Here is a 26,730-nt window from a genome sequence, read left to right on the forward strand (position 1 = left end):
GTCCAAACTTTCTGCCCCACAGTCGAAGTGTGGTAAATTGTCCGACCTGGTACTGTTCCAACTATCTGAGCTCTCATTGGTCGATTATTGTAGTCTGCTTGCTTCTCTGCGCATGCGCTGATAGTTACCATAGCATAGAATACATAACCAACAATATGATGTTTGATAACCATTCATTAAATGAATCTTTCTCGATAGAAAATTTGAGAGTGATGGAATAGAAGAAATTTACACTTTTCTAGACGGTAGGTTTTTAAAACAGCCTTTCTTCATTCACGCAGCTAGTAAACGACACATTTTAGTGTAAATCAACTTTATATGTGCGCGCCAAAAGCTTGAACCAAAGATTTTGCTCTAGTCACGTGATTGAACAATTTAAGATTGGAACTGGAACAATATACTGTACACAGCACGTACACCATGTAATTTGATGAAACTTTTGTGTAAGCGTAGATTTAATAAAATTGTACTTCAAATTTATGTTGATCGTTTATATCGTGTATATAAACAGGTTTTCCTGTATTGAGGGAATTGATTTTTTTCTTCAACTGGTTAAACTTTGTTTTTGATTACCTTTGTTGAAGGTAGATATGTAGGATTTGTCTAAATAGAATAGAAGCCTTCTAAATTAATTTCTTGGGACAAACCGCTGTTTCCTTCCATTCCATTTTTCAAGTTCTCAAAAATTCTCAAAGCAACTATGAAATATTGAGATTTTGAGTATGTAAACTTGTGCCTTATTAGTCTAAGTGCCTATGATATTAATATTTCAGAGTTATTATAAATATTGAGAGCTGCTTGAATTCAGAACAAGTATTGTATAGCTAGATTACTAGATTGAAGAGCTCTGGTTTTTTATGACAAGGGATCACAAATGGTGAGCCAGAACACTTCTAGTAATTAGCCACATCAAACGTAATGCTGGCCAAAGAGTTCTACCTTAATTTTCTCAAAAGGAATCTCAGTTCCCTGCTGAAATTGTGAAGTGTTTGAGCATAAGTTTGTATATAAATTAATTAATTTTGATAAACCAGCTACGTTAACCACAGCCAGTTTTTAACCACTATAGTGAGATTTGCTCTAGGAGGTCACCAATTATTATGATTCAAATTTCACAATTATGGTGAATCAATGAAGAAGCATAGGTGTTATCAAAAGGAATAATATAACATTAGTTGAATATGAAGAAAATTGTCAACTTCAAAGTACAGTAATACTCTACAAAGCTTTATTTCTATACACAATACATAAATGATATTTTATACATGAGTATTTACAAAAGTGCTTGCTAAAGGGTAAAGGCTATTCAATGAATTCCCTGGAGCATTGTTTCTTGAGTGATTTAAAGTCCTATAACACAATAACAGCTGACTTCAAGATGCTCACCCACTAAATTATGTACCGTACTATTTATTGCATAAAGGCGGATTCCAATACCTCAGTATCAGTGTACGTGTCTGGTACAGTGAGAATATTATTCCCATAATTTCTAATGGGACTATTCATATTCGTTCAGCCGGACTTGGTGGGAATAGTCCCTTAAGAACTCATGGGAATCATATTTTCACTGTATAGTGAGGTCCACGTTATAATGGCAGTAGATAAAGATAGAAGAGTAGCGATGCCAATTCTCTGCATTAATTAATTATATTTCTACACTGTCAAAAACATTATTGTCATCGTTGTGAACCTCGAAAAGGATAGTACCACCGGCTATGTCGGTTGATAGACAAGGATAGCAATACCAAAGTTGATCAAATACTGTCATTATAACGTGGACCTCACTAAACATGTGAGGGTATCTTGAAATTGGCTCTTAAATACAGTACTAAGACTACTTTCAATTTGATCAAATCAAAATTTTCCAAGGACATACTCCAGATATTAAATATTCATTCAACTAGAAGGTAGTACAGTCTCAATTTCCTCGGATGGAGGTATCGAAGGAGTATCTGAGATGCTTTCCTGTGCTATGATTGGTTGAGTATCAGCTGTTCGTTTGCTTTCCTGTACTGTGATTGGTTGAGTATCAGCTGTTTGTTTGCTTTCCTTCACTATGGTTGGTTGAGAATCGGTAGGCTGTTTGCTTTCCGGCGCTGTGATTGGTTGAGTATCAGCTGATTGTTGGGCGGGGCTAGGTGATTTTGGAATTGCCATACTGGGCAGTTGCATGCTTGATACTTTGACCGGCAGAAGATGACTGATTGGAGCCACTAGGTCCGCTTCATCCAGGTAGGTTAGTCTCTGCCGATAAAACAAGAAAAATTACTTCAAAAAAGTAATAAATTATTCAATTGCATTGCACTTCAATTCTACTATAGCGCTGGCTGTAGTGAGATTCATTTACTTTTTTGCTGAGGATGATGCCCAAATGAGCTCTAGGCTTGTGCTTGGGTAATAAGAGATGACTACTGTATAGAGAAAATATAGCACACGCTATAATATTTCTTTTTACATTAACTCATGCTATATTGTCAGCATTGATTGGATGGGAAGCGTTGGTGTTACCAATGAAGTCTCCTGACGGTTTATAGTGAATCTCATAATAGATCTGCTAAATCTAAGGAGGTTAGTATGAAAATAAAATGATATAATTTCAATTATTCATAGAATTATCACACGATGAAAATGAAATATGTAATGATTTAATTTCAATTATTCATAGAATTATCACACGATACAAAAAGAGGACAACGCTTTGAGAGTTTCAAATCATTAGGATTAGAAAATTCTAGACACTTTAAGTAGCATAAAATTCAAGAGACTACTGAAGAATTGGCTACAAGAGCGATGTTTTTACAGTTTGATGGAGATTTTTTCATATACAGTGTGAGAAAACTTTGAAAATAACCAAGTGAAATCAGAATAATTAAGATGATGTCATCTTTATTATCTCTCTCTTGGATTAACAGCCGTAGGGCTGGTTGGCAGCAGCTCTCCATGCTTTTCTGTCGTCCGCTTTCCGCTTCAGCTCGTAGTATGATCCACATCTCATATCCCGTAGCAATTGTTTCATATACTCCAGCCTAGGTCTTCCTCTCATATTCCTTCCCTCAACCATTCCCTCCATTACCCTTCTCAGTAGAGTGTCATGTCTTATGATGTGGCCAATCAGCTGTGCTCTTCTTTGCTTGATCCACTTCAAGAAGTTCCGGTTCTCTCCCACTCTTTCAAAAACTTGCTCATTTGTAATCAAATCTCTCCAACTGATCTTCATCATTCTTCTGTAGCACCATGCCTCGAATGCAGCCAATCTTCTTTCCTCTCTCACCCCCATTGTCCACGCCTCACTTCCATATGTTGCAGTACTCCATACATACGTTTTCAACATGTTTTTTCTTACGTCGAGACTTATGTTTTTTGAGGTGAATAGATTTTTCTTCTTATTGAAGGCAATCTTAGCCTGGGCAATTCTGCTGGCAATGTCCTTGCAGCTTCTTCCATCACTTGTGATTTTGCTACCCAGGTAATTGAACTCCTTCACTTCATTTACTAGGTACCTCATTCCTTAGCTTTACTGCTGAGCTGTTCTCCCCTGTCCTGCAACATATTAGCACTTTGGTCTTTCGGATGTTTATTTTCAATCTAAACTCTTCCTCCATTATTCTGTCCATTTCATTCAGTGTTTTCTGTAGTTCCTCTTCACTTTCTGCCATTACTGCTATATCATCCGCAAAACGAAGCATATCTACCGTTTCCCCATGAATTTTCACTCCTGTACAAACTTTTTCTCTCACTCTGTTTGCCTTTTGAATATACACATTGGACAAGTATGGGGATAGCGCGCATCCTTGTCGTACCCCTTTTTGAATGTGTGCAGATTCCTCTTCATTTCCACTCCTAATAACTCCAATTTCTTGTTTATAGATGTTGTGGATCAGTCTTCGGTCTCTGTAGTCTATCCCAATTTGGCGAAGAATGTTGAATAGGATGTTCCAACTTACATTGTCAAATGCTTTTTCAATGTCAATAAAGGCTATGCATGTGCGTTTCCCTATCTTCATCTGCTTCTTTATCACCTGTCTCAGCGCCAGAATTGCTTCTCTTGTCCCTACACCCTTTCTAAAGCCAAACTGATCTTCAGACAATTGTTCATCAATTCGTTTTTCTATTCTCCTGAGGATAATTCTGGTAACTATTTTCGATGCATGACTCACTAAGCTCAGCGTACGGTACTCTTCACATGATCTTGCATTTGATTTCTTTGGTATAGGTACTATAATACACTTTACAAAATCGTCAGGTAACTCTCCAGTCATATATATACTATTTACAAGATTATACAGTGCTCTCTTTAACATTCCACCAGACTTTTTCAAGAGCTCTCCTTGTATATCATCTATTCCTGGTGCCTTTCTTTCTTTTAGGTCTCGCAGTGCTTTTTCAAACTCTTCCATCAACATTGGTGCCCCCAATTCCTGTAGTTCTATCTCGTCTTCTCTTTCCAAGTGCAGATTCTCATTGTCCTCTCCACAGTACAGCTGCTCCAGATATTCTTTCCAACGTTTTGCTATACTCTCTGAATCATACTTTAATTCTCCATTTTTGTCTACAATACTCATTGTTCTCACTTTCCTTGTTTCAAAGAATCTTTTTACCTCTCTGTAAGCTATATCCATCTGCCCTGTTTTCATGCAATTGTTTATGTTCTTGCAAATTTCTCTTAAATATTCTTCTTTGTCTTGCTTTGCCTTTCGAATAATCTTGTTCCTCAGACTCCTGTATTTCCTTAATCCTTCTTCATCTTGAAAATTCTTGTACTTTCGTCTTTCATTAATCATTTCAACAATATCTTGGCTTATCCATTCCTTTCTGTTCTCCTGCTTCTTCCTTCCTAATACCTCTTCTGCCGAAAGTTCGATACTCTTCTTTATTTTGTTCCATTCCTGCTCCACTCCCATCTGCTTTTCTGTTTCTTCCATGGTCCTGTTTGTTTTCTCCACGTATTTCGTTTGAGTGAGATCATCTTTAAGTCTGGTCATATCCCATTGTTTGCTTTATCTCATCTTCAGAGCTTTGAATTTCAGTTCACAGTGCATCATAACAAGATTGTGGTCACTGTTAACGTCTGCTCCTGGGTATCTTTATTATTTACTTCAAATATTCACGGACATTTGATGACCTGACAAATTGTATGATTATTTATTGTAACTGACAAATGCGAAACATTGAATGTAAAATGTACATGCAAGTTATATGAGTGAAAACTGCATACAACACTGTTAACTTGTTTAGTCAGCATAGTCGTAGTGGACGACAATATTGTATTCAGAGTTTAGTTCCTCGCTAGCGTACATAGCGAACGGACCTCATCAAACACTTTGTAATGTTTTGTAATAAATAGAATTGTTTTTTAAAAAGTAACTTATTAACAAACCATAATTTGCATGAATAAATATTATTATTATTAAACTTGAAAATTCTGCCATCACTAAACAAAATAGAATCGAAAATAGGTTAGACAGTCGTACCTGTTCTTGCAGTTTGAAGACAGTGGTGCCCAGGTATTTGGCTAGATCGGCAGGCCGGAAGACAGCGTGCAGACATGTCTGCAGATGAGGCAACAGGTGATCGGCATAGCACACACACAGTCGGGTGAACGCCTCTTTCTCTTGCATGCTGAATGCCTGTTGTTCCTGTAACATATTTGAGTTGAGTCGAAAAAGGGATTGGTACCAGTACCATACTAATATTGTTGAAACTGGCGTGAGTGCTCGAAACTAGTTGTGTTCATATCTAAATAAAACGAGGGTACTAGCATAGCCACCTCCAATACAAGGCCCCGGCCTACAATATTGCAACGTCGCAGTGTAGGCCTAGAATCTAAAGGTGCGTACAGACTGTCGCTCTGCTCCGCAACCGAACGTCACTCCAGCAGAGCGATTGATGATCGACCGGCGAGCAACAGTGGTTTGACCGGGGAACGCGAGAAGATCTAACATCTTCCGTAACGTTCATGATGGGTGCGTGGGCGGAGCGACTGTGGTTCGATAGTGGTACGAGGGCGGTACGAGGGAGGAGCGTGCTCGGTGCGGGTTGGAAGCGCGAATATGTGTACGCAGCTTAATACATGATTGGTGAAAAAGATCTTTTTTCGCAGCACGCTCCTCCCTCGTACCGCCCTCGTACCACCATCGAACCACAGTCGCCCCGCCCACGCACCCATCATGAACGTTACGGAACATGTTAGATCTTCTCGCGTTCCCCGGTCGAACCACTGTTGCTCGCCGGTCGATCATCAATCGCTCTGCTGGAGTGACGTTCGGTTGCGGAGCAGAGCGACAGTCTGTACGCACCTTTAGATTCTAGGCCTACACTGCGACGTTGCAATATCGTAGGCCGGGGCCTTGTATTAGTAGAGGTGGCTTTGGTACTAGTCATTTTTGAGGAAGCGGTGGACTCCGGAACAGGCTTTACAAGCCTAGTCCATGATGGATGATGATGACTAGTTATTTCTGTAATAATCAAAATTGTTGTATTGAGAAACAACTACAGTATTTTTAATCCTCATACCTAATCACTGTATTTCTTAAATGAGTGGATAGTACCGTAAAATTACGTTATGAGGCTGAAAAGTATGAGATTAAGGTACAAGTATGATAGTTGCCAGGAGAGGCTTTCCAAGAAAGACAATCTAGTGAGATCAGCTTTTAATGGTCTAGTATTATTAAGTATAGTTAGTTGTGATTCAGCTACGCGAGTATTTGTTGTATTCAGAAATTTCTTGGAGACCTCATTTGGAATCTTTATAAAGTAATTTCAGCTCGTATCGGTATTATTCGTACTTGAAAGGATGTTGGACATAAGAAGTCTGGAAAATGTGTATTTCGCATTGTTCTCTTCTAACCTATGGAATTATATTTTGGGGGAATTCGAGTCAAGTGATCGACATATTCCGTATCCAGAAGTGGGCGATATGAGTGATTGTTGGAGAATCCATACGTTCAAGCTGCAGAACATACTTTAAAGAGATGAAAATTCTCCCTCTTCCGAGCTTGTACATCCTAGAGACCGTATGTTTCATAGATAGGAAAAAGAATAAATTCAGAACTGGCGCACATTTTCACAATTATAGAACGAGGCATAGGGAAGAGTTGCGAGATGATACACACAGGACCACTATGTATGAGGGAGGAGTAAAGAGTGCTGGGATTCGACTATACAATAAATTACCAGCTACCATAAGAGAAAACACAGGACGCAAATTTAGAATATTGATGAAGGAGCAACTCTTAAGCATTTGTGCATACTCAATTGATGAATTTGAATCACATTACGAGATGAGTTAAGTTGCTCAGTATTAATATGTATAGATTTTATGTATTTTGCTTTAAAAAAATATTTAAATAGGACTTGATTTGACTAAATTATCGACACATCCAAATACCCCTTCCGTGGATGGTGAATTGGCCGAATAATAATAATTATTATGGTTGTGTGGTAGGTGACTCAGACATGAATGACTGTTATGATACTTGTTTGATATCCCAATCGAGGTAAGCATGAACCATGAACGATCTCAAAGGCTCGGTTGCGCAAAAGCCTGTTAAATTTCAACAGTGATTAAAATTTGACAGGTTTTTTTGCAACCGGACCAAACTTGTTGAACTCAAAAATACTCGTTATTAATTATTTATTCAAATATAACGAAATTATTAACATTCAACACCCTACTTTACAGTGAGTTTTTGTTGGCTGGGCTGAAAAATGATTATTATAGCATTGTTTACAGACTGCAAGTGTGTGTGAATACTGCGATAAGAATCAATAGTATTCATTTCCTACCAATTTGTGAGCACTTCCATAAGACCAATGATGTTATTCTATCTGTTGAAGAGAATTTTGTCTACTCGACTGTAATTTTATGGCGAATAAATTGAATTTGAATTAATTTTCAAATGTCAGCATTATTTTGCGGTTTACCTGTCTGTAGAAGAGCAGAATGCAGTTGGCAAGTGCGGCGAGCGAGTCTCGCAAGGCACGAGTGACGTCACTGGCGAGGGCGAGCGGAGCGCACAGCCTCAGGTCATTGAGGGCGGTCAGGGCCGTGTTGCAGTAGTCGGCCACAGGGTAGAACTCCAGCAGGGCCATTGGCGGCCCTTGATCCTGGTCACCACTCCCCTCAACCTTCATACAAACAAACTACAACATTATTCAACTTTCAGGAGATACAGCATGACAGCTAATATAAAATGAATATTATCACTAATTCTAATAATACAGAGTGTGCCACAGAAGGTGTAACAGCCGAAGATAATCGATTCTACATTAGCAACAAAAAAATATTCAGAAAAAAGTTCTTATATCGACCTTAGTTTTCTAAAATATAGTTATTTGTATATCTAGAGTGAAAAGCACGACTTTTTCTCCCTGTGGGAAAAAGTTTGAAGCCCGAGGCGAAGCCGAGGGCAGCAATTTTCCTGAGGGAGAAAAAGTATTTTTCGCTCGTGATGTACACAACATTTTTCCTCCATCTACATTTTTTTATAGAAACTGCAAATAAAATCATTCTAATAACTTACGTATTGGTGACAATGATTCCTAACAGCATAACCTAAATCTAAAACCTAAAACCCGGTCGTTTGATTGGCACTGCCGATTGCGCTATCTATCGGCAAAAGTTGTAACAATTATATCAGCTGAGCAGCTACCAAAAATGGCTGACTCCAGATCACGCGATTCAGATTTGAATTGCAGATCAAAAATATTTGTTGGCTGGTATTTTGAATAGAATAAAATATTTTAAAAATTGTATAAATTTTTATTATCTACTAATATTAAGAATATAATAATTATCATACAAACATATATTTCATGAGTTAATAGAATTTCTGGTTGTGGTATTGAATTCAGTTTATTCAATGACAGACACCTCTATTATGCTTTCTCATCTGAGCTTAGACCTTCTAACCTATTACAATGTAAGTTTCAAAATAGAGATGCTCCCCATGTTATTTAAATGGAGTCACTTTTACTCCCTAGGGAGTTTTTCTGTTTTTTACTACCGAGAGCGAAAAAGTGACACTTTAGTATTAGGTTTCAGGGAGTAAAGTAAGTACTTTAGACAGTAGGTGAAGGAAAAATTGATTTTTCGATAAGTTCAGATAAGTTCACTCTTGACTTATCCCTGCCTACTCCCTAGTCCCTACTCCCATTGGCCGGGTAACCAATTGTAGAGAGCCTAAATATAATTTAAGAATTTGAAAACTACTTCCCCGGTAGTTTACCCTAAACAACGCAGACACTACTTAATAACGACAGTAGAAAACTAGCAGTCAAAATTCTAATTCTAAAGATATGGTTGGAAAGAGGAAGAAAATTTCCAATACGATTCATATAATTTGTTCTTATTCTTAAAGTTTTGAACTATTTATTAGCTGCTCTTCTTCAAGCAGAGTATGAAGAATAACAGGTTATGGGGTTAACAGGTTACCTGTAACCAGGTAACCCTAGTTATAACCATGTTAACAGATACCGGTTAACCAGGTTACCATAACATAACCTGTTAACAGATTACCAGGTTATGGTTAACAGGGTTTTCTACAGGTTATATGAAAAATAACCTTTGACCAATATAGACTGAAACAATGGGTTTTACGGTAAAATCTACACAAACAATATTCTTATCAATTCAAGTTAAAATAAACTAGTAGTTCTGCGAACAGTAGACCTCGCTCATGAATAATAGCCTACAACTTTCAAACTAATGAGAAGGGCTATTAAGAAAGTACAGTATATTGTGAAGATTTATCCATGTCATCTATTATTTTCTCCATTGAAAGTGCTAAAGACATTGTTTCCAGGGACACCGGACTTATAAATGTCTCTCAAAGAGGTACCTACATAGTGTCCCCATATTTACAATATTACAACGTTTCTTACAATCAATTATAAGAAATCGGTCAACTGATAGAAAAATGGAATAATCAGTAGGCAATTTAGACGATGAATCGTCTCACAGACGATAGTGAGACGGAGAATGATTCTAAATAAGATGAGTTTGTTGGTGACAATGACAGGAGGTTGCTAATAATGTTTTTCATGAAAAGTGGATTCAATGTTATGGCGGCTTGTTATGCCTATGCAGAATGTTTATGCTCACAAGTCGGTTTCCTGGTTTTTTAAAATACTAAAACGAAAACAAGAGCTAACTAACTAAGCTATGATGTCTCCGGCCGGTTCGGTAGGTCTAGAAACTATTCATCTATGAAACAGGGAAATATCGTGTTTAAAAAGAAAGAAATAGTGCAATCAAGTGAGAAGTTTTTTTCAATTAATAAATACAGTATGATTTGGAGCGGCTCAGACGTTTCAAGGTTTACCGCTGACAACCCTTGTCCTCTATCGATAGCATTCCAACGATACCATTCATTCAATACAGCACATTTTAGAGCGGCACAATTTATATTAAAACCGGAGGTCTTATCAAAAATCGTTATACATACGTTTCTGCGCCTTGTTTCGAAGAACTTGCATACCAAATTTAATCCAAATCGGACAATAACTGCGACTGTAACTGCGGTACAAACAAACAGACGAAAGCCGAACGAGTCGAAACTAAGACCTCAGCTTCGCTTCGGTCAATAAGTATTTAAATAGCTGCTATGAAAATCATGGAAAAACCGCTGCTTCACTATGTTTTGACGCTCACCCTGTTAGCCGGCTGCTTGTAGTCCCTGTTAGCCAGTGTCAGCCGCTCCATATCGGTCTCAAACTTCCTGGTCGCCTTTCGCATAGCGGTGGCAAAGTGGGCGCCAATGGCGCGCACAAAGATGGGCGCAATCTGGGCGCGAAAGTCGACGCCGACGCGCCCGAACGACACGCCAAAGTACATGCACTGGCCCAGCAGTGAACCCAGTGAGAAGCCCACGCCGCGACTCAGGTCTTCCTCCAGTGTCGCCAGGAATTGGTTGATCTGCAAATCCAAATAAATACTAATCATATTCTAATGATATCACTGAAGGGGCGTTCGTTTACATTAGTCAAATTTTAGAACATTGCAAATTGCAATACAATCTGGACTCAATAAATGATATATTTCTTAAGAATCTTGAATTAAGAACACATCAGTCAAGTTTTCTTTAATCCAAGATTTCTTGACGTTTTGGTAAAATGAATGATTTTTGCAAACTTGAAGTCAAGATGACAAGAACAGAAACTTACTATAAAAATGTAGACTTTTCTTCAAGTTTTGTTGACTCAAGTAGATGTTGAACATTTTTGACTTTTGGATTCAACTTGAATATTGAAGGTACAATTTCGATAACCCACAAATGGAAAAATAAGATAGAAACAGTAGTTGTCAGTCAATGTAGAATGTATACAAAGAACTGAATGAAAAAAGTATGATGCAGATAAAGAAGAAAACTTGATTAGATTTTTTAATTCATAATATTATATATACATATATAAATATGGTATATTTTTAAATTACTGAACTTCAATGTTTTATTCCTTATTTTTTTCAAATTCCTGAGTTTGTTGAATTTCCCAATTTGAGAAAACGTCATATTAACTGGAATGATACTGTAAATAGCTTTGAGAAAGACATCAAGCTGGATCACGCCACCTATTGGAACGTATAAGGGACTTCGAAGCTCTGATTCTCTACGTTTTCTGGATTGACCCCATCCATATAGCAATGAGTTGGTGAATGTAGGACAACAAAGCAAGTGGAGAGTAGACAATTTACTGAGCGATCTCATACAGCGCGGTCAATCAATAGAGATTGTAAGCATCAGTGCCAACTTCAAGCAAAGTCCCCAACGTTCCATTGGCCGTTTTCACACTTACCGATCTATCAACCGACACTCAGAATTTCCTCCAAATGATCGTTCTTACACAACATTTTTTTTTATTGCGCATGATGCCCACATAAGCTTTTAGCATAGAGAAAAGATAGCATAAGAAGATATCCTAGAAATAAGTTGATTGAACTAGAAAATGTGTTTTTAAATAGTTATTTGTGCAACTAGTGCACAAAGTGACAGTTTGCTGCACCGAAAGAAACGTTTGGCTTCTTGAGAGCAGCAGAGGAACTTTGCGCACGTATTTCACATTTAATTTTTCCTACAGTTACCATTGAATATGAAAAGTGGGTAATTATGGGTAAAATTGCCTGAAATCCATCAAATGTTTTTCTGTGTAATTTTATTATTAATAAATAAAATAGAATAATGTAGTAGTAAATGAATGGCGGGGCGGCTGTCACTGATGTGGTGGCTGTCCTCGAACTCGGTGTCCTTAATATTATTATAACGTGGACCTCACTATACCACAGTCATTGTTACCAACTTAATTTTTGTTTTCGTGCACTAATCCTCCATATAACCCACCAACTATTTTGTGTTGCCATGTTGCAAATCTGGAGTGCAGAAAAATTTTTCCCGCACTAGAGCGGAAAAGTGATTCTTTGCGTTCTGTAATCAGTGCAGCAATGGCCACTTTTCAACGTAACTGTAGGAAAAAGATATTTCATTTACTGATACATGTTTACAGCACGGCAGAGAATCTCAGACTGAGCGCTCCCGCCTTGAATAAATTACAATACAGTAGACAATACAGAATGATGGCTCAGCTCTATCTATACTATATTATTGGGAGAGGGTACATGACTCTTAGGATATAGCGCGTTTTTGTCCCAAATTTCACTGTTAATTCAAGCCGATAGTTATTTTTATGAAGTTATGTGATTCTGGTTGTCTCTCATACTGTGCCGTTCTTACACTCTCGCCCGGCAAAAGCAGTAATCCGCTTGAGTTAACAAAAATCGGCTTGAAATTTGGAATACAAACGACCTATAGGGCCTACCATGTGATATCTTCGTATGCTATCTTTTCTCTATGCTTTTAGTTGCATAGGTAATGGAAAGTGCGTGGATGATTTTATGAGATGATCAAACGTCAATGCCTACCATGAATTCGAACCCATGAACAGGTAGCGCTAGCAGACTGTAGGGACAATGCCTTGGTCGTCTCAGCTAACCTGGTCGGCCGAAACCCAGAATTGTCCTCTGATTGGATAATTCGACAGCTGATTTTCAGCCAATCCGAGGACAATTTTAAGAGTCGGCCGATAAATAATGTGTGAAAACGGCCACTAGATGGCGTAATTTAACTCTAGGGCGAACTGTGAAAATACTTACACACACTTCTTATTTATAAGTTTGGATTACCATTTCGAATTTTCAAACTTTTACATATTTTGATTACCTTTTCGGTGACCCAGTTGTGGAAGATGGCATTGGTGAGGCTTTGCAGCTTCGAGGAGGATGAGGAGAGGGAATGCAAGGCCTGAGGGTCGTCATCATCGGAGAACACGGCTCTGTACTGAGTCATGATTATGAACAGGTTGATTCGAGACAGCTCCAGTGTTTTCATCAGGTGCTGGTTCGCTGCAACATACAATTACATTAACAAACAATATTGGGACTTAAGACAGAATAGAAAAAGAGGAAAGAGTAAGGCCAACCTTCAAAGTAGCATAACGGAACGAGAAGGAGACAGGAAGAAGAAAAAAATTACGTTGAAGAAGAAAAAGAAGAAGGGAAAAAGAAAAAAGAGGAGGAAGAAGAAAAAGAAGATGATGATGATGAAGAAGAAGAAGAAGAAGGTAAAGAAAGCAAGAAGAAAAAGAAGAAGAATACGACAGGAAGAAGAAAAAGGTGAAGAATAAGAGAAGGAAAATGAAGACAGGAAGAAGAAAAAAGATGAAGAGGTGGGAGAAGACGGGAAGAAGAATAATAAGAGCTGAACAAGACCATTGGCGGAGCTCCTGTCTTACAAGTAGATAAGGCGAGCGGAGCGAGTCTCTATTTAACTAGAAGCGAGTGAAATTAACGCTCTCATATCCAGGCGAACGTAGCGAGCCTCCATTTAACAATATGCGAGCGAAGCGAGCTCCTCTATTCCAAGGCGAGCACAACAATCTTATCTTATTCTGTTTACACATTAATACAATAATTTATGTTCACACAATAATATTACAGTCTCAGGGCCGAAAAACAGCTGGCGTTTTTCAGACGAGTCGGCACGGCAAGACAGGAAAAGAAGCTCTCTGATTGGATGAAATTAGGTTGATGTATTATTGAGAATCAGCTGATCGGAGAGGTCCTGACCAGTTATGCCCTGCCAGCTTGTCTGAAGAAACGACTCGTGTGTTTCAGCGCTTATCATTTTATTCTGAGTACACAATGAATCTTATTCTTCGATTCTTAGTACATTGTGTACTCACAATGTACTAATGTAATAAATTACAATATACAATGTAATAAATTTTATCCTGATTACGCAATGAGTCTTATTCTGAGTACATTGAGTTCTACACAATGAGTGTTAGATGGGCCATCCACTGGAACCGATTTCGTCCGAACTAGCATCGGCCGAAAACTATCGAACTCGTCCGAACGATCCAACAACAAAGAAAGCTATAGATGCTCATCCATTGCAACAGGTTCATACGGCCGTGCAAGGCCTTCTCCGGCCGATCAAGTTTTCGATCCGAATTGAATAGGATTTTCCGGCTCTATCCGGCCGGAGTCGAGTTGAGACATCATCACAGCCTCAAAATTGTTTCACAGTCTTGTCTGTTTTTGTTTTTTGAACTTGTTCTGTTTTATAAAGTTCTAACTATGGACAATTAAAAGTTGATAAGTTTGGTTCAAGAGCATGTTCCATTGTGGGATATGCGAGACAAAAGATATCATCGTCGTGATGTTCAAAGGAATCTGTAGACAAAGATTACTGAACAAATCGGATCTGAAGGTAAGATTATTGTAATGAATAACTAATTTAGTGGATATTTGTTTATTCAATTTTCAAAATCTTAATATAGTCATTTTTATGAAGTTATGTGATTCTGGTTGTCTCTCATACTGTGCCGTTCTTACACTCTCGCCCGGCAAAAGCAGTAATCCGCTTGAGTTAACAAAAATCGGCTTGAAATTTGGAATACAAACGACCTATAGGGCCTACCATGTGATATCTTCGTATGCTATCTTTTCTCTATGCTTTTAGTTGCATAGGTAATGGAAAGTGCGTGGATGATTTTATGAGATGATCAAACGTCAATGCCTACCATGAATTCGAACCCATGAACAGGTAGCGCTAGCAGACTGTAGGGACAATGCCTTGGTCGTCTCAGCTAACCTGGTCGGCCGAAACCCAGAATTGTCCTCTGATTGGATAATTCGACAGCTGATTTTCAGCCAATCCGAGGACAATTTTAAGAGTCGGCCGATAAATAATGTGTGAAAACGGCCACTAGATGGCGTAATTTAACTCTAGGGCGAACTGTGAAAATACTTACACACACTTCTTATTTATAAGTTTGGATTACCATTTCGAATTTTCAAACTTTTACATATTTTGATTACCTTTTCGGTGACCCAGTTGTGGAAGATGGCATTGGTGAGGCTTTGCAGCTTCGAGGAGGATGAGGAGAGGGAATGCAAGGCCTGAGGGTCGTCATCATCGGAGAACACGGCTCTGTACTGAGTCATGATTATGAACAGGTTGATTCGAGACAGCTCCAGTGTTTTCATCAGGTGCTGGTTCGCTGCAACATACAATTACATTAACAAACAATATTGGGACTTAAGACAGAATAGAAAAAGAGGAAAGAGTAAGGCCAACCTTCAAAGTAGCATAACGGAACGAGAAGGAGACAGGAAGAAGAAAAAATTACGTTGAAGAAGAAAAAGAAGAAGAATACGACAGGAAGAAGAAAAAGAAGAAGAATACGACAGGAAGAAGAAAAAGAAGAAGAATACGACAGGAAGAAGAAAAAGAAGAAGAATACGACAGGAAGAAGAAAAAGAAGAAGAATACGACAGGAAGAAGAAAAAGAAGAAGAATACGACAGGAAGAAGAAAAAGAAGAAGAATACGACAGGAAGAAGAAAAAGAAGAAGAATACGACAGGAAGAAGAAAAAAGATGAAGAGGTGGGAGAAGACGGGAAGAAGAATAATAAGAGCTGAACAAGACCATTGGCGGAGCTCCTGTCTTACAAGTAGATAAGGCGAGCGGAGCGAGTCTCTATTTAACTAGAAGCGAGTGAAATTAACGCTCTCATATCCAGGCGAACGTAGCGAGCCTCCATTTAACAATATGCGAGCGAAGCGAGCTCCTCTATTCCAAGGCGAGCACAACAATCTTATCTTATTCTGTTTACACATTAATACAATAATTTATGTTCACACAATAATATTACAGTCTCAGGGCCGAAAAACAGCTGGCGTTTTTCAGACGAGTCGGCACGGCAAGACAGGAAAAGAAGCTCTCTGATTGGATGAAATTAGGTTGATGTATTATTGAGAATCAGCTGATCGGAGAGGTTCCTGACCAGTTATGCCCTGCCAGCTTGTCTGAAGAAACGACTCGTGTGTTTCAGCGCTTATCATTTTATTCTGAGTACACAATGAATCTTATTCTTCGATTCTTAGTACATTGTGTACTCACAATGTACTAATGTAATAAATTACAATATACAATGTAATAAATTTTATCCTGATTACGCAATGAGTCTTATTCTGAGTACATTGAGTTCTACACAATGAGTGTTAGATGGGCCATCCACTGGAACCGATTTCGTCCGAACTAGCATCGGCCGAAAACTATCGAACTCGTCCGAACGATCCAACAACAAAGAAAGCTATAGATGCTCATCCATTGCAACAGGTTCATACGGCCGTGCAAGGCCTTCTCCGGCCGATCAAGTTTTCGATCCGAATTGAATAGGATTTTCCGGCTCTATCCGGCCGGAGTCGAGTTGAGACATCATCACAGCCTCAAAATTGTTTCACAGTCTTGTCTGTTTTTGTTTTTTGAACTTGTTCTGTTTTATAAAGTTCTAACTATGGACAATTAAAAGTTGATAAGTTTGGTTCAAGAGCATGTTCCATTGTGGGATATGCGAGACAAAAGATATCATCGTCGTGATGTTCAAAGGAATCTGTAGACAAAGATTACTGAACAAATCGGATCTGAAGGTAAGATTATTGTAATGAATAACTAATTTAGTGGATATTTGTTTATTCAATTTTCAAAATCTTAATATAGTCATTGTTTATGAAAAATTTTGGTGGCTATGATAGTAGTTAATTCAATATTCAATAGTTCAGCCAACTACTGAACTAGACTGACGTAAACGGTTCCAATGGACGACCATATTCGGCCGAATTAACGGCCGGCAGATTCGTCCGATCCAACGGCCGAACAGATCAGTTGAATACGGTTCCAGTGGACGGCTACCCTTAGAGTGTGATCACAATGAATGCTTATATTATGTGAAAGTGCACGTCAGATCATGCATGAGCCGAAAAACAAAATACGGAAAGTGTCATTGAAAAACGTTGAGATTTGCATGTAACTGCTCACACTGAATGCAACCAGCAAGGGCACGTGGTTCAGTGTGAGTGTTCCTTTTGCTCTTTCTAGATCCTGTGTCTCATCTGCAAGCTTGGTCACGCATAACCAAGTGTGCACTTGCACATATACGCATACAATGTGATCACACACTTAAATCAATCTCATTTTTGCTGACTACACTGCAGATGGTCAGTCTGACAACGTATTTGAATGGAGCTAAAATGAATACTAATTTAGTATCAATATACTTAAACATATAGGCATCCAATATGATCACACACTTATTGTAAGTAAAATAACAACTGACCATCATTGGTGGGAATAGCAGCTAGCAGCGACTGAAACCACGCGTCGCGTGCCATGAGGAAGTTGAGACGCAACTCTGCAGGCGGAGAAGACGTGTGCAGCATACGTCGCAGATAGCCGACCAGCTGCAAACAGCGCGGTAGTCGCACGTCGGTACGGAGTTCGGCCAGCAGTCGCTGTCGCAACGCTCTGCGGCACGACTCCACTTCACCCACTATGCTCTGCAACATTTATTCATTCATTCATTCATTTATTTATTGTATTGACCAAACACTACAATAGTCAGAAAAGAGGAACCAAGCTATTGCCCAAAACTTCTATTTCTTAATTTTGTCTCAAATCATATAGATATTTCTCCCATAGTATAATGCTTATGAATTCATAGGCCAAGGTTGAAAAAATAATTCTACACTCAATATGTTAAATACTAATAGAATCAAGTAAGAAGTTATGAAGCCACTGACATGCCTCTTCTCCAGCAGCATGAACCTCTGTCAGCCCTCCATGATAGGAGTGTTGTGGACATTCAGATATTAAGTGATTCATTGATTAGATTTGTCCACATTGGCACAGAGGATCAGAGGTGTATCCACATGCTGTCATCAGCTTAGCACACCTTCCCACCTGCAGTCCTGAGCCGGTTAAGGCCACACCACTCTCTACGTCTCAGCTGGGTGCCAGGGACAATGTCATTAGGGTTATCCACAAGACCTCTTCCTAACCTCTCCCTGCAACCATACATTCGTGATACTGATGTTGGTAATACACTTACAACGATGATAGGAATGTCTTTGTGCTTGGATGCCAGACGTCGCACATGGGCTGACAACTGTAGAGCCTCCTCAAAGTGACCTTGTCTGATGCATGTCTCCATCAGCTGAGGCATTTCCAGCACCTGAGCACAACAAAATCACTTCATTAGTTCAATTAGAACAAACAGATGATGGAATTGTGGATAATTCAATTATAAATAAACTTGTTATGGTTATCATGGTTAAATATTAAATGGTTCTTATGGTTTGGTTCAAAGGTCAGAATGTGTGAGTTATTTCAAATCATCCATACCCCCTGCCCAAGTCAGTATTATAGGACCCTTGGGACAATTCTTTACCGAATAAAAATGATTTGTAATGGGCTTTTTGAACTTGAACGTTTCTGAGTTTGTATAAAACAAATATTTATTTATTTATTAATAATCATTACATCAATTTTGGGAATAATCCCATTTGACAGGTAACTTGTCAGTACTAATAATAATACTATAATACATACAATCAAAAAATAAAATATTTATTCAGGAAGTGTCAAGTATCATTAAGGAAGGTAATGATATATATTATATATATAAAAGAAAATAAATTTTCTTGTTAATAAAATTCTGTGATTGTATAAAGGCTTTTCTCCAATAACATTTTTTTGACTGTCTGCTTGAATAGAATGACTGATTCAATGTTTCAAATGTTTGTTGGCAGCCTATTATAGAGTTTCATTCCTGAATGAAATGGAGTTTTTTCAAAAGCTACATTTCTATGGATTGGAAATGCAATAATATTTCTATTTCGAGTATTATATTCATGATTATCTGTACAAAATTGGAACTTACTGATATTTACTTTAACAAAAACTACTAGCTGGTAAATGTAAATGGAAGGAAGTGTGAGTATTTTAAGGTCCTTGAAAAATGCTTTACATGAGTCCCTTGATCTCAGTCTACAGATGACTCTCAATATCTTTTTCTGCATGATGAAAATTCTACGGCTGTCTACAGAATTATCTCAAAATATTGTGCCGTTTCTCAAGTGGGAGTATGCATAATAGACGATCAATAATATGTTTCTGTCGAGTAAGTTGGAAAGAGTTGAAATTACAAAATAGGCTTGGTTCAATTTTTTCATCAAATTCTTTATGTGCTCCTTCCAGGAAAAATTCTGGTCGATTACAAGTCCCAAGAATTTAGTTGAGGAGGAGAGTGTTAAGCTATTTCTAATGGTTGAAAGGTGAGTATCGTCTATCCTCGTTTGATTGCGTATTGAACGAAATTGTATAAGGTGTGTTTTACTGCAATTTAAGGAAAGTCCATTTACTTTAACCACTCGTTGATTCCTATAAGTGTATTCTTCAATTGAGTTACCAGTGTGATCTGATCAGCGTTCGATGCTATACAAGTTGTGTCATCCGCATACATTATTAACTTTGAATTGGTTGTTGCCTTAGGTACATCATTAATATACACCAAAAAGAGCAAAGGTCCGAGGACAGATCCTTGTGGTACTCCATTTGGGACCCTGGTAAATGATGAACATTTTGCAGAAGATGGATCTCTCACACATTGCTTCCTGTTGGAAAGATAGGAGCGGAGCCATCTTAGAGCTGTGCCTGCTAAACCATAAAAGCTCAATTTTTCTAGCAGGATTTCATGATTTTCACAGTTAAAAGCTTTTGAAAGATCGCAGAATATGCCAGCAGCATGCTTCGATCGATCAATTGCAAGTGACATATATTTGACAAAATCATAGATTGCTCCAGAAATGTCCTTCTTTTAACGGAATCCAAACTGGTCTGCAACAAATAATTCATTATTCTCGAAATGAGCAGTCAACCTAGATACAACTGCCATCTCATATATCTTTGAGAATACAGACAGTATTGCAACTGATCAATAATTACTCAGATCATTCAGATCTCCTTTTTTAAGAAAGGGTAACACATTACTATATTTTAAAATGTCAGGAAACACACCATGCTTAAAAGATCTATTAATTAGAAAAGTTAGAGGTTTAATCATTTGGATAGCACATTTTTTTAAAAGAAAAGGGGGAAACTTATCCCAGTCAGGTGCTCTGGATGCTTTCATTTTCTTTATTAAGGTAAATATCTCATGTTCCGTCACCTGAGCAAAAGAAACTAAAATGATGTTTGTTTTTGGTTGTCTATTACAATACTCAAAAGCAGTTTTCATGTCTGTATTTAAGTTCAATGTGTCGCAAATGTTTGAAAAAACTGATTGAATGAATTTAATGTTGATTCAATTGAAGCATCATTGAATACTTTTGACAATTTCAACTCTTTCCCTCCCTCTTGTGTCTCTTTTTTAACTATTTTCCAAGCCATTTTTGTTTTGTTATCAGCCTGACGTATTCTGTTACTGTTGTATAATATTTTAGCCTGTCTAATGCACCCATTTAGAATTCTTTTGTACTGTCTCGCATATGCTCTGAGTTCCGGACAGTCAATTAATCTGGATTGAGAGTGTAATTCCCTAGCTCTGGCACACGATGAACGAATACCTAAAGAAATCCAGCCTTTATCAAAATTGTTGCCTGATTTATGGCTTGTTATAATTTTACGTGGAAATGATTGCTCTAAGTATAAATTTGTCATTGTGTGGAATTTATTGTACAATACATTTGAATCTGAGATCATTCTGCTCATATGAAAAAGGGAATTTCAGTTTTCACTTGATAAAATTGTAATGAAGTTGTTAATATTCATATCTGAGAATACTTTGATTGTTTTAGTTACTTTCTTTTAATTTTCCTTAGTCGATTTATTTTCTTTACCGTGAGCCAGAAGTTTTTTTGGAATCTTTATCATCGGTGTTGTATGGTCCGACAGATCTGTGTTGATAATTTATGCACTGCATTGGTCCAGAGCAAAATCGGAAGCTATGTTGTCAATACACGTTTGAGAGCCAGGTGCAAGTCTAGTCGCGTCGGTGATATGTAAGTGCCAGTTATATGAGCTAAGTAAATCAATCAATCTAGACCGGGATACTGTATCTCTCAGTACGTCTATATTAAAATCTCCAGAAAAAATTCGTTTATACTTTGGAAATTTTCTACTACAAAATTCTAACAACTTATTGAGCTGTTTAAAAAAAAAGATTCAATGATATTTTTGAGTTGATAGGTGATCTATAAATATTTATAATAATGATGTTCATATCTCCAGTTATTTTAGCACCACAACACTCAAAAGATTGTTCTATACTAATTTTTTTAAACTCTTTGGTTAATTCACAGTCCATATCATGTCTTGCAAGTATACAGGAACCTCCTCTTATTCTCTCAGTTCTACAATAATTAGAAATAAGTTTGAAGCTGTGAAACCTATGCAATAGAAACATATTACTGTCCTTCACCCAATGCTCCGTGAGACAGACAATATCGGGCCTAGTGTTTGAAGAGTCAAAAAATAGGTTAATTTCATCTACTTTGTTGCTTTGTGTAATACCCTGAATGTTCCAATGCATTAAATTAAGATTTACTTTATATCTAAAAAAGTCGTATCATCTGTATCAGTTATCAGTTCACTGTCATCACATCATCACTTCATATCTGAATCTAGAAATAACATTTTGTTAATGAACCTGTAGCAACTGAGCGTTACGCGTTAGCGTCAATGTGTTGAGTCGTCGCGACGCTTTGATGCGGTTGGACGCCTCCGCGAATTCCTCACAGGACGTCGACAACTTTGGCAGCCCATCCACCAGTGACTCCAGGCACGTCTCGATTTTGTTGAACTGCAACCAAAAACTGAATCAAGTACAAGAAAAAAATAAAAGAAATTATTATAGAATGAACATTGTTTTGACAAAATGCAGACAAAATATATATTACTAGCAGGTAACATGTGCTTTGCACAAAGGAAAATTTTGTGTTGCAATTCCTTATGTCCAAGGAACATAAAAAATAGAATATTCATTTTATCGAAATCACGTGGATAATCTTTATCAGAGTTGACAATTTCCAGAGAAAAAGTTTGATTGGTCTCCAACCTGCAACCTTTCATTGATGAATCGCGCGTGCTATCGATTACGCTAAGGGATCACTTGGAGAAAGTTATGTTTGGTTTGGCTTTAATAGTTGTGTAAACTTTGAATCTAAAATTGAATAAATTTGTTCTAATTATTAAACTAGATTGATAAATAGCAATAAAAATATATATATCGCCTATATTCATCCTCGATAAATTCAGAATCTTTTTGTATAATTGCAAGTTAATCAATTTATTTGTTCATCAGTGATAATGCGAATCTCCTATCCAGTACAAGCACAAGCCTATTCCTTTATTCATATATTATAAGATATCACAGATAAGATGCCTATTGGATAAAACAAATAGTTATGTAAAGACCAAACACATGTGAAGACCTATCACAAATATGTCATTGTTGAAAAATGCTATCCCCATTCATAATAGCATCTATCCACAGTATGAATTTGAAATTCAATAAATGGTTGATAAGGATTTAAAATATAACATAAAAATGTTTGCAAACAAGTTGATAAATGAATAATTAATGAGAATAAATGTACCTAGAACACAAGAAATGTTATCAAGTATCGTACTCTTTTTTCATCAAGAACAATTTTTTATCACAACTAAAGTGCGAGATAAAATACTTTTAACATGAAGAGGAGAAACCCATTTCTCCCTCCACAGTTTGTAGCATAGACACAGACGGACATCCTGCGCACAATTGGATGCGCCGTGTCATTTTGCTTCATGTTCTTGTGATGAAAACATCTCTGTAACATACACAAACCAATATACCTGCTGACCAGTACACTACTTAGAACATTGCCAGCAATAGATGGAGGGAAGTGTTGCCGCGTCGCGTTACAAAGCTCTCTCACTCAGACACAAAAGAAGGAGAATGCTGCTAGGTAGTGGGAGTGATTAGTGGAGGATAGAGCATCGGACCTCTCCGCCTTTGAGAAAGAGCCGTGTTAAAAGTAATTTATCTCGCACTTTAGTTTCAACTAACTACTGAAACTGTACACTTTAAAATGGTTCTAATGAGTTGGAACTAGACGTGATATATAAAATGAACGGGTGCTTGATAGCTTTTATTGTGTTTGAATAATCTAAGTAGCTCTACGGAGAAAAGTGATTATATGTACCTCCTTGGAGATCTGCCTTGAACATTCTGCAGTTTGTATGAATGTCTTGTAGTTTTCAAATGCCAACTGCTGGGTCTGATTCAAAATCGCTGCCTTCTCGTCAGATATCCGATCGACCTCTTTTGCTGCAGAATAATACAAGGTTTAAAATAGGCGTAATAGGCTATAAGGTTTTTGATATTTATTTATTCATAAAACTGACAAAATTACATACAAATGTTCACTTTCTTCAAAACAATATTACCTCTCACTTAGTGTTGCAAAGTTCCCTGAACTTTCTTGATGGACCTAGTGAAAATTCCAAGTTTCTCGTGTGAAAAACTGTACGTCTATTTATTTCTCATCAATGTAAGTAGCTGGGAAGCCCAAATACTAGCATGTTTCATAATAGCTGTTTTGAAATAGCACTCATAAAATTTCCTTCTATAGTGGATAGAATTTCAACTGTCAGCATTATTCAAGTGCTCAAACATCAAATCATATTTAAAAATAAATGCTAACAGTTTGAAGTGAATCTCACAACTGTATAGCAGTTCTTCCTGATGACAATATTTGCAATTGCAATGTATTCAGGGTATTTTATAATTAGCGTATGCCAGTTTAGTCGAATTCAGAAACTTTTACACTGTTATAAGTGCACGACTCTAGGGTTGATTAAGTACTCTATTGCCTGGGGATTGGCTACAGTGAAGTGGTTAGCCTTGCCCAGGTAGGCACGTCTCTCAAATTCAAATATGATTTGGCAGTGCACTATCTACTCCATAGCCCCACAGCCACATAGTGGGGAGTCTGCAAGTCCCCATTTTAAAAACGCTGCATTGTGTCTCCCATGTTGGGTTCGAATTCTGTTAAGCGCCACCCAGATGCGCCGGGGGAATTAAAACCAGGAGGCCTAGTGCCTGATAAATAGCTCTCCAGCATTCCTGGGGGCGCTTCCTCTCTCCATCTTCTGGTAAGAGAGAACCTCTCATCTCTTAATTGCTCTGCCATCCTGACCGCTGGCCTTCTGGACTTCAGCTCCCTTCTATATAAATCTGGAATGTCCTGATGGATAGGAAGTAGTTGATTGGAGTAAATCCTTCCATAGAGCCGAATGAGAGCTTGTGCTGAACGAAAAGGGGGTGGGGGTATGCCGCTGAGCATAGGGAGCCATAAAACTGGAATGGATCGTAAGACTCCTGAAATTATGCGCATTGAATTGTTCAGTTGCACATCTAAAAGGTTAGTGTGGCAACTGTTGATCCAGAAAGAGACGCAGTACTCAGCAGCAGCATGCACCAGGCCCAGACTAGAGCAACTCGAGAGTTGAGGAGGATAAGCCCCAAGCTGTGCCACATAATTTCCGAATGATGATGTTTCAATATTCAGGGTAGAATAAAGCACATTAATTTTAATTTCAATTTAATGATAATTAGCCTATGAATAAGAAATATAAAGTTGAAAAACGTACCGTAAGTAGGTTACTCACCCAAATTTTCAACACTGTAGCCTCCAAGCTTTGTGAGATACGTATAGAAATCAGGGTTCTCCTTCCATTGATCTGAAATCAAATAGAAAACTTGGTAAATTTTAATAATTTATCTGTAAGCTATGAATGTTTTTCTTGAAGATAGCAAGACTTTCTTAATCTTTAACAATATGAGAACTTGTATTTTATATGAGAACACTTGACAGATCGATATACAGCCGTTTTTATTAATTAATAAAAGCGTTACAGTGAAAATCTCTCAGTTGGAAATAGGCCTATATTATTCCAACAATTCGGTTCATAGAGTGTGAATCATTTGTATTATTTAATTTCAACAGACAGGAAGTAAATTGGGTCAGTTTTACCAGTCAGAAACAATGGTCTTCGGAGCGAGTCGTGAGGCATTAGTAAGTGTGCACACATAGAGCGGTCAAGCGTTCAGAGTTCTGCGGTCCACGTTCATTTTGTGGAAAAATTACGGCGATCAACTACTAGCATTATAGTTCTTTACATTATTGCAGATTATGCCTACATGAGCTTTTTTATTTGTGCAAGGGTAATTATGAGATGATCAAACGTTCATGCCTATTCAATGGGATTCGGCAGGGTTCGAACCCGCGACCAGGTAGCAGTAGCAGACTGAAGGGTGCTAGCCTTAGTTAACTCGGCTATCTGGCCGGCAAATAGTTGGGAGGCATTAGCTCTCTCGATGTTTATGTAGACTACAGTTAGTAGTGAGGGTATAGGAGTGGTGCAAGACACCTGTAACAACCCAAATTATTGTTGTAATTAATTATAGCATATAATATAGGGATATACATTGATTGTATAGCAATATAATGATTGACAAGTTTAAATAATGGATAATAAGTTATTTTATTTAAAATCATTAGGTAGCCTACACAACTTACCTGGCAATCCTTCAGGAAGTAAAAGTTCTGTGACAAGCTCAGATTCCATGATAAAGTAAGATTTGTTATCAAATTGAAAAAATATCAACAATTTTTGAAATTATAATACTGTCAAATTATCATAAAATTGAAATAGAAAAACAAACGTCAATTGCAGTTTTGAGGTTATAATTCCAAACATCGAAAACAATAGCATTTCTCATTCTACGAATTGGAAAATGATTACATAACAAAAGTACTATGTAATTGAACAAAGAAAAGTTAATTTTCTTTAATAAACAATAAATATTATTTGAAACAGAAACATAAAATACACTTTACTATAGAGGCTTACGTCGACAAATTCAAGCTACCCGCATTCACCAGTGCCAGATGAATATCACTGTATAATCAATGATAAGAAGTTAAAGTTGGAATAGTTTGAAAATGTGATGAAAAGAACGTTATAAATTTTCCTAGGCTTTGAATGAAAAAGATAATGTACTGTAAGAAGATTTTGAATTGATATTATTAATATTTTGAGTTTTTGATATCCATAACTTTAAATATCGATACTCGAATATCTTTTGGTTCCGATAATATCGATAGTTCTACAGCTTCTGTCAAGTTATCGATAAAAATAACATTCAGAAATTTAAAATAATTTCCTACTAGAATATAGATGGATGGATTGAAAGCAGGGTTCCAATAAATTATTATAGAAAATGATGTTTATATCTGGATGTAAAAAAATCACCAAACTTGAAACTGTGAGGAGTTTTGTTCATATCGA

At 37.4% G+C, this 26,730-nt stretch overlaps 1 protein-coding gene across 1 annotated transcript; it reads right to left on the reverse strand.

The window, feature by feature from the left end:
- Positions 1 to 1,214: 1,214 nt before the first annotated feature.
- On the reverse strand, positions 1,215 to 26,341 carry LOC111049417 (conserved oligomeric Golgi complex subunit 8). The gene is made up of 11 exons (XM_039428952.1): positions 25,959 to 26,341; positions 25,048 to 25,119; positions 23,580 to 23,704; positions 22,043 to 22,195; positions 18,446 to 18,568; positions 17,675 to 17,894; positions 15,374 to 15,555; positions 10,652 to 10,915; positions 7,924 to 8,127; positions 5,472 to 5,636; positions 1,215 to 2,244 (listed from the first exon to the last, which is right to left on the reverse strand). Exons 1-11 carry the CDS (start codon positions 26,005 to 26,007, stop codon positions 1,897 to 1,899), a joined length of 1,905 nt encoding a protein of 634 aa, XP_039284886.1. The 5' UTR covers positions 26,008 to 26,341; the 3' UTR covers positions 1,215 to 1,896.
- Positions 26,342 to 26,730: the final 389 nt, after the last annotated feature.

The sequence above is a fragment of the Nilaparvata lugens genome, chromosome 5 (assembly GCF_014356525.2).
Source record: "Nilaparvata lugens isolate BPH chromosome 5, ASM1435652v1, whole genome shotgun sequence".
In the NCBI taxonomy this organism is placed as follows: Eukaryota; Metazoa; Arthropoda; class Insecta; order Hemiptera; family Delphacidae; genus Nilaparvata; species Nilaparvata lugens.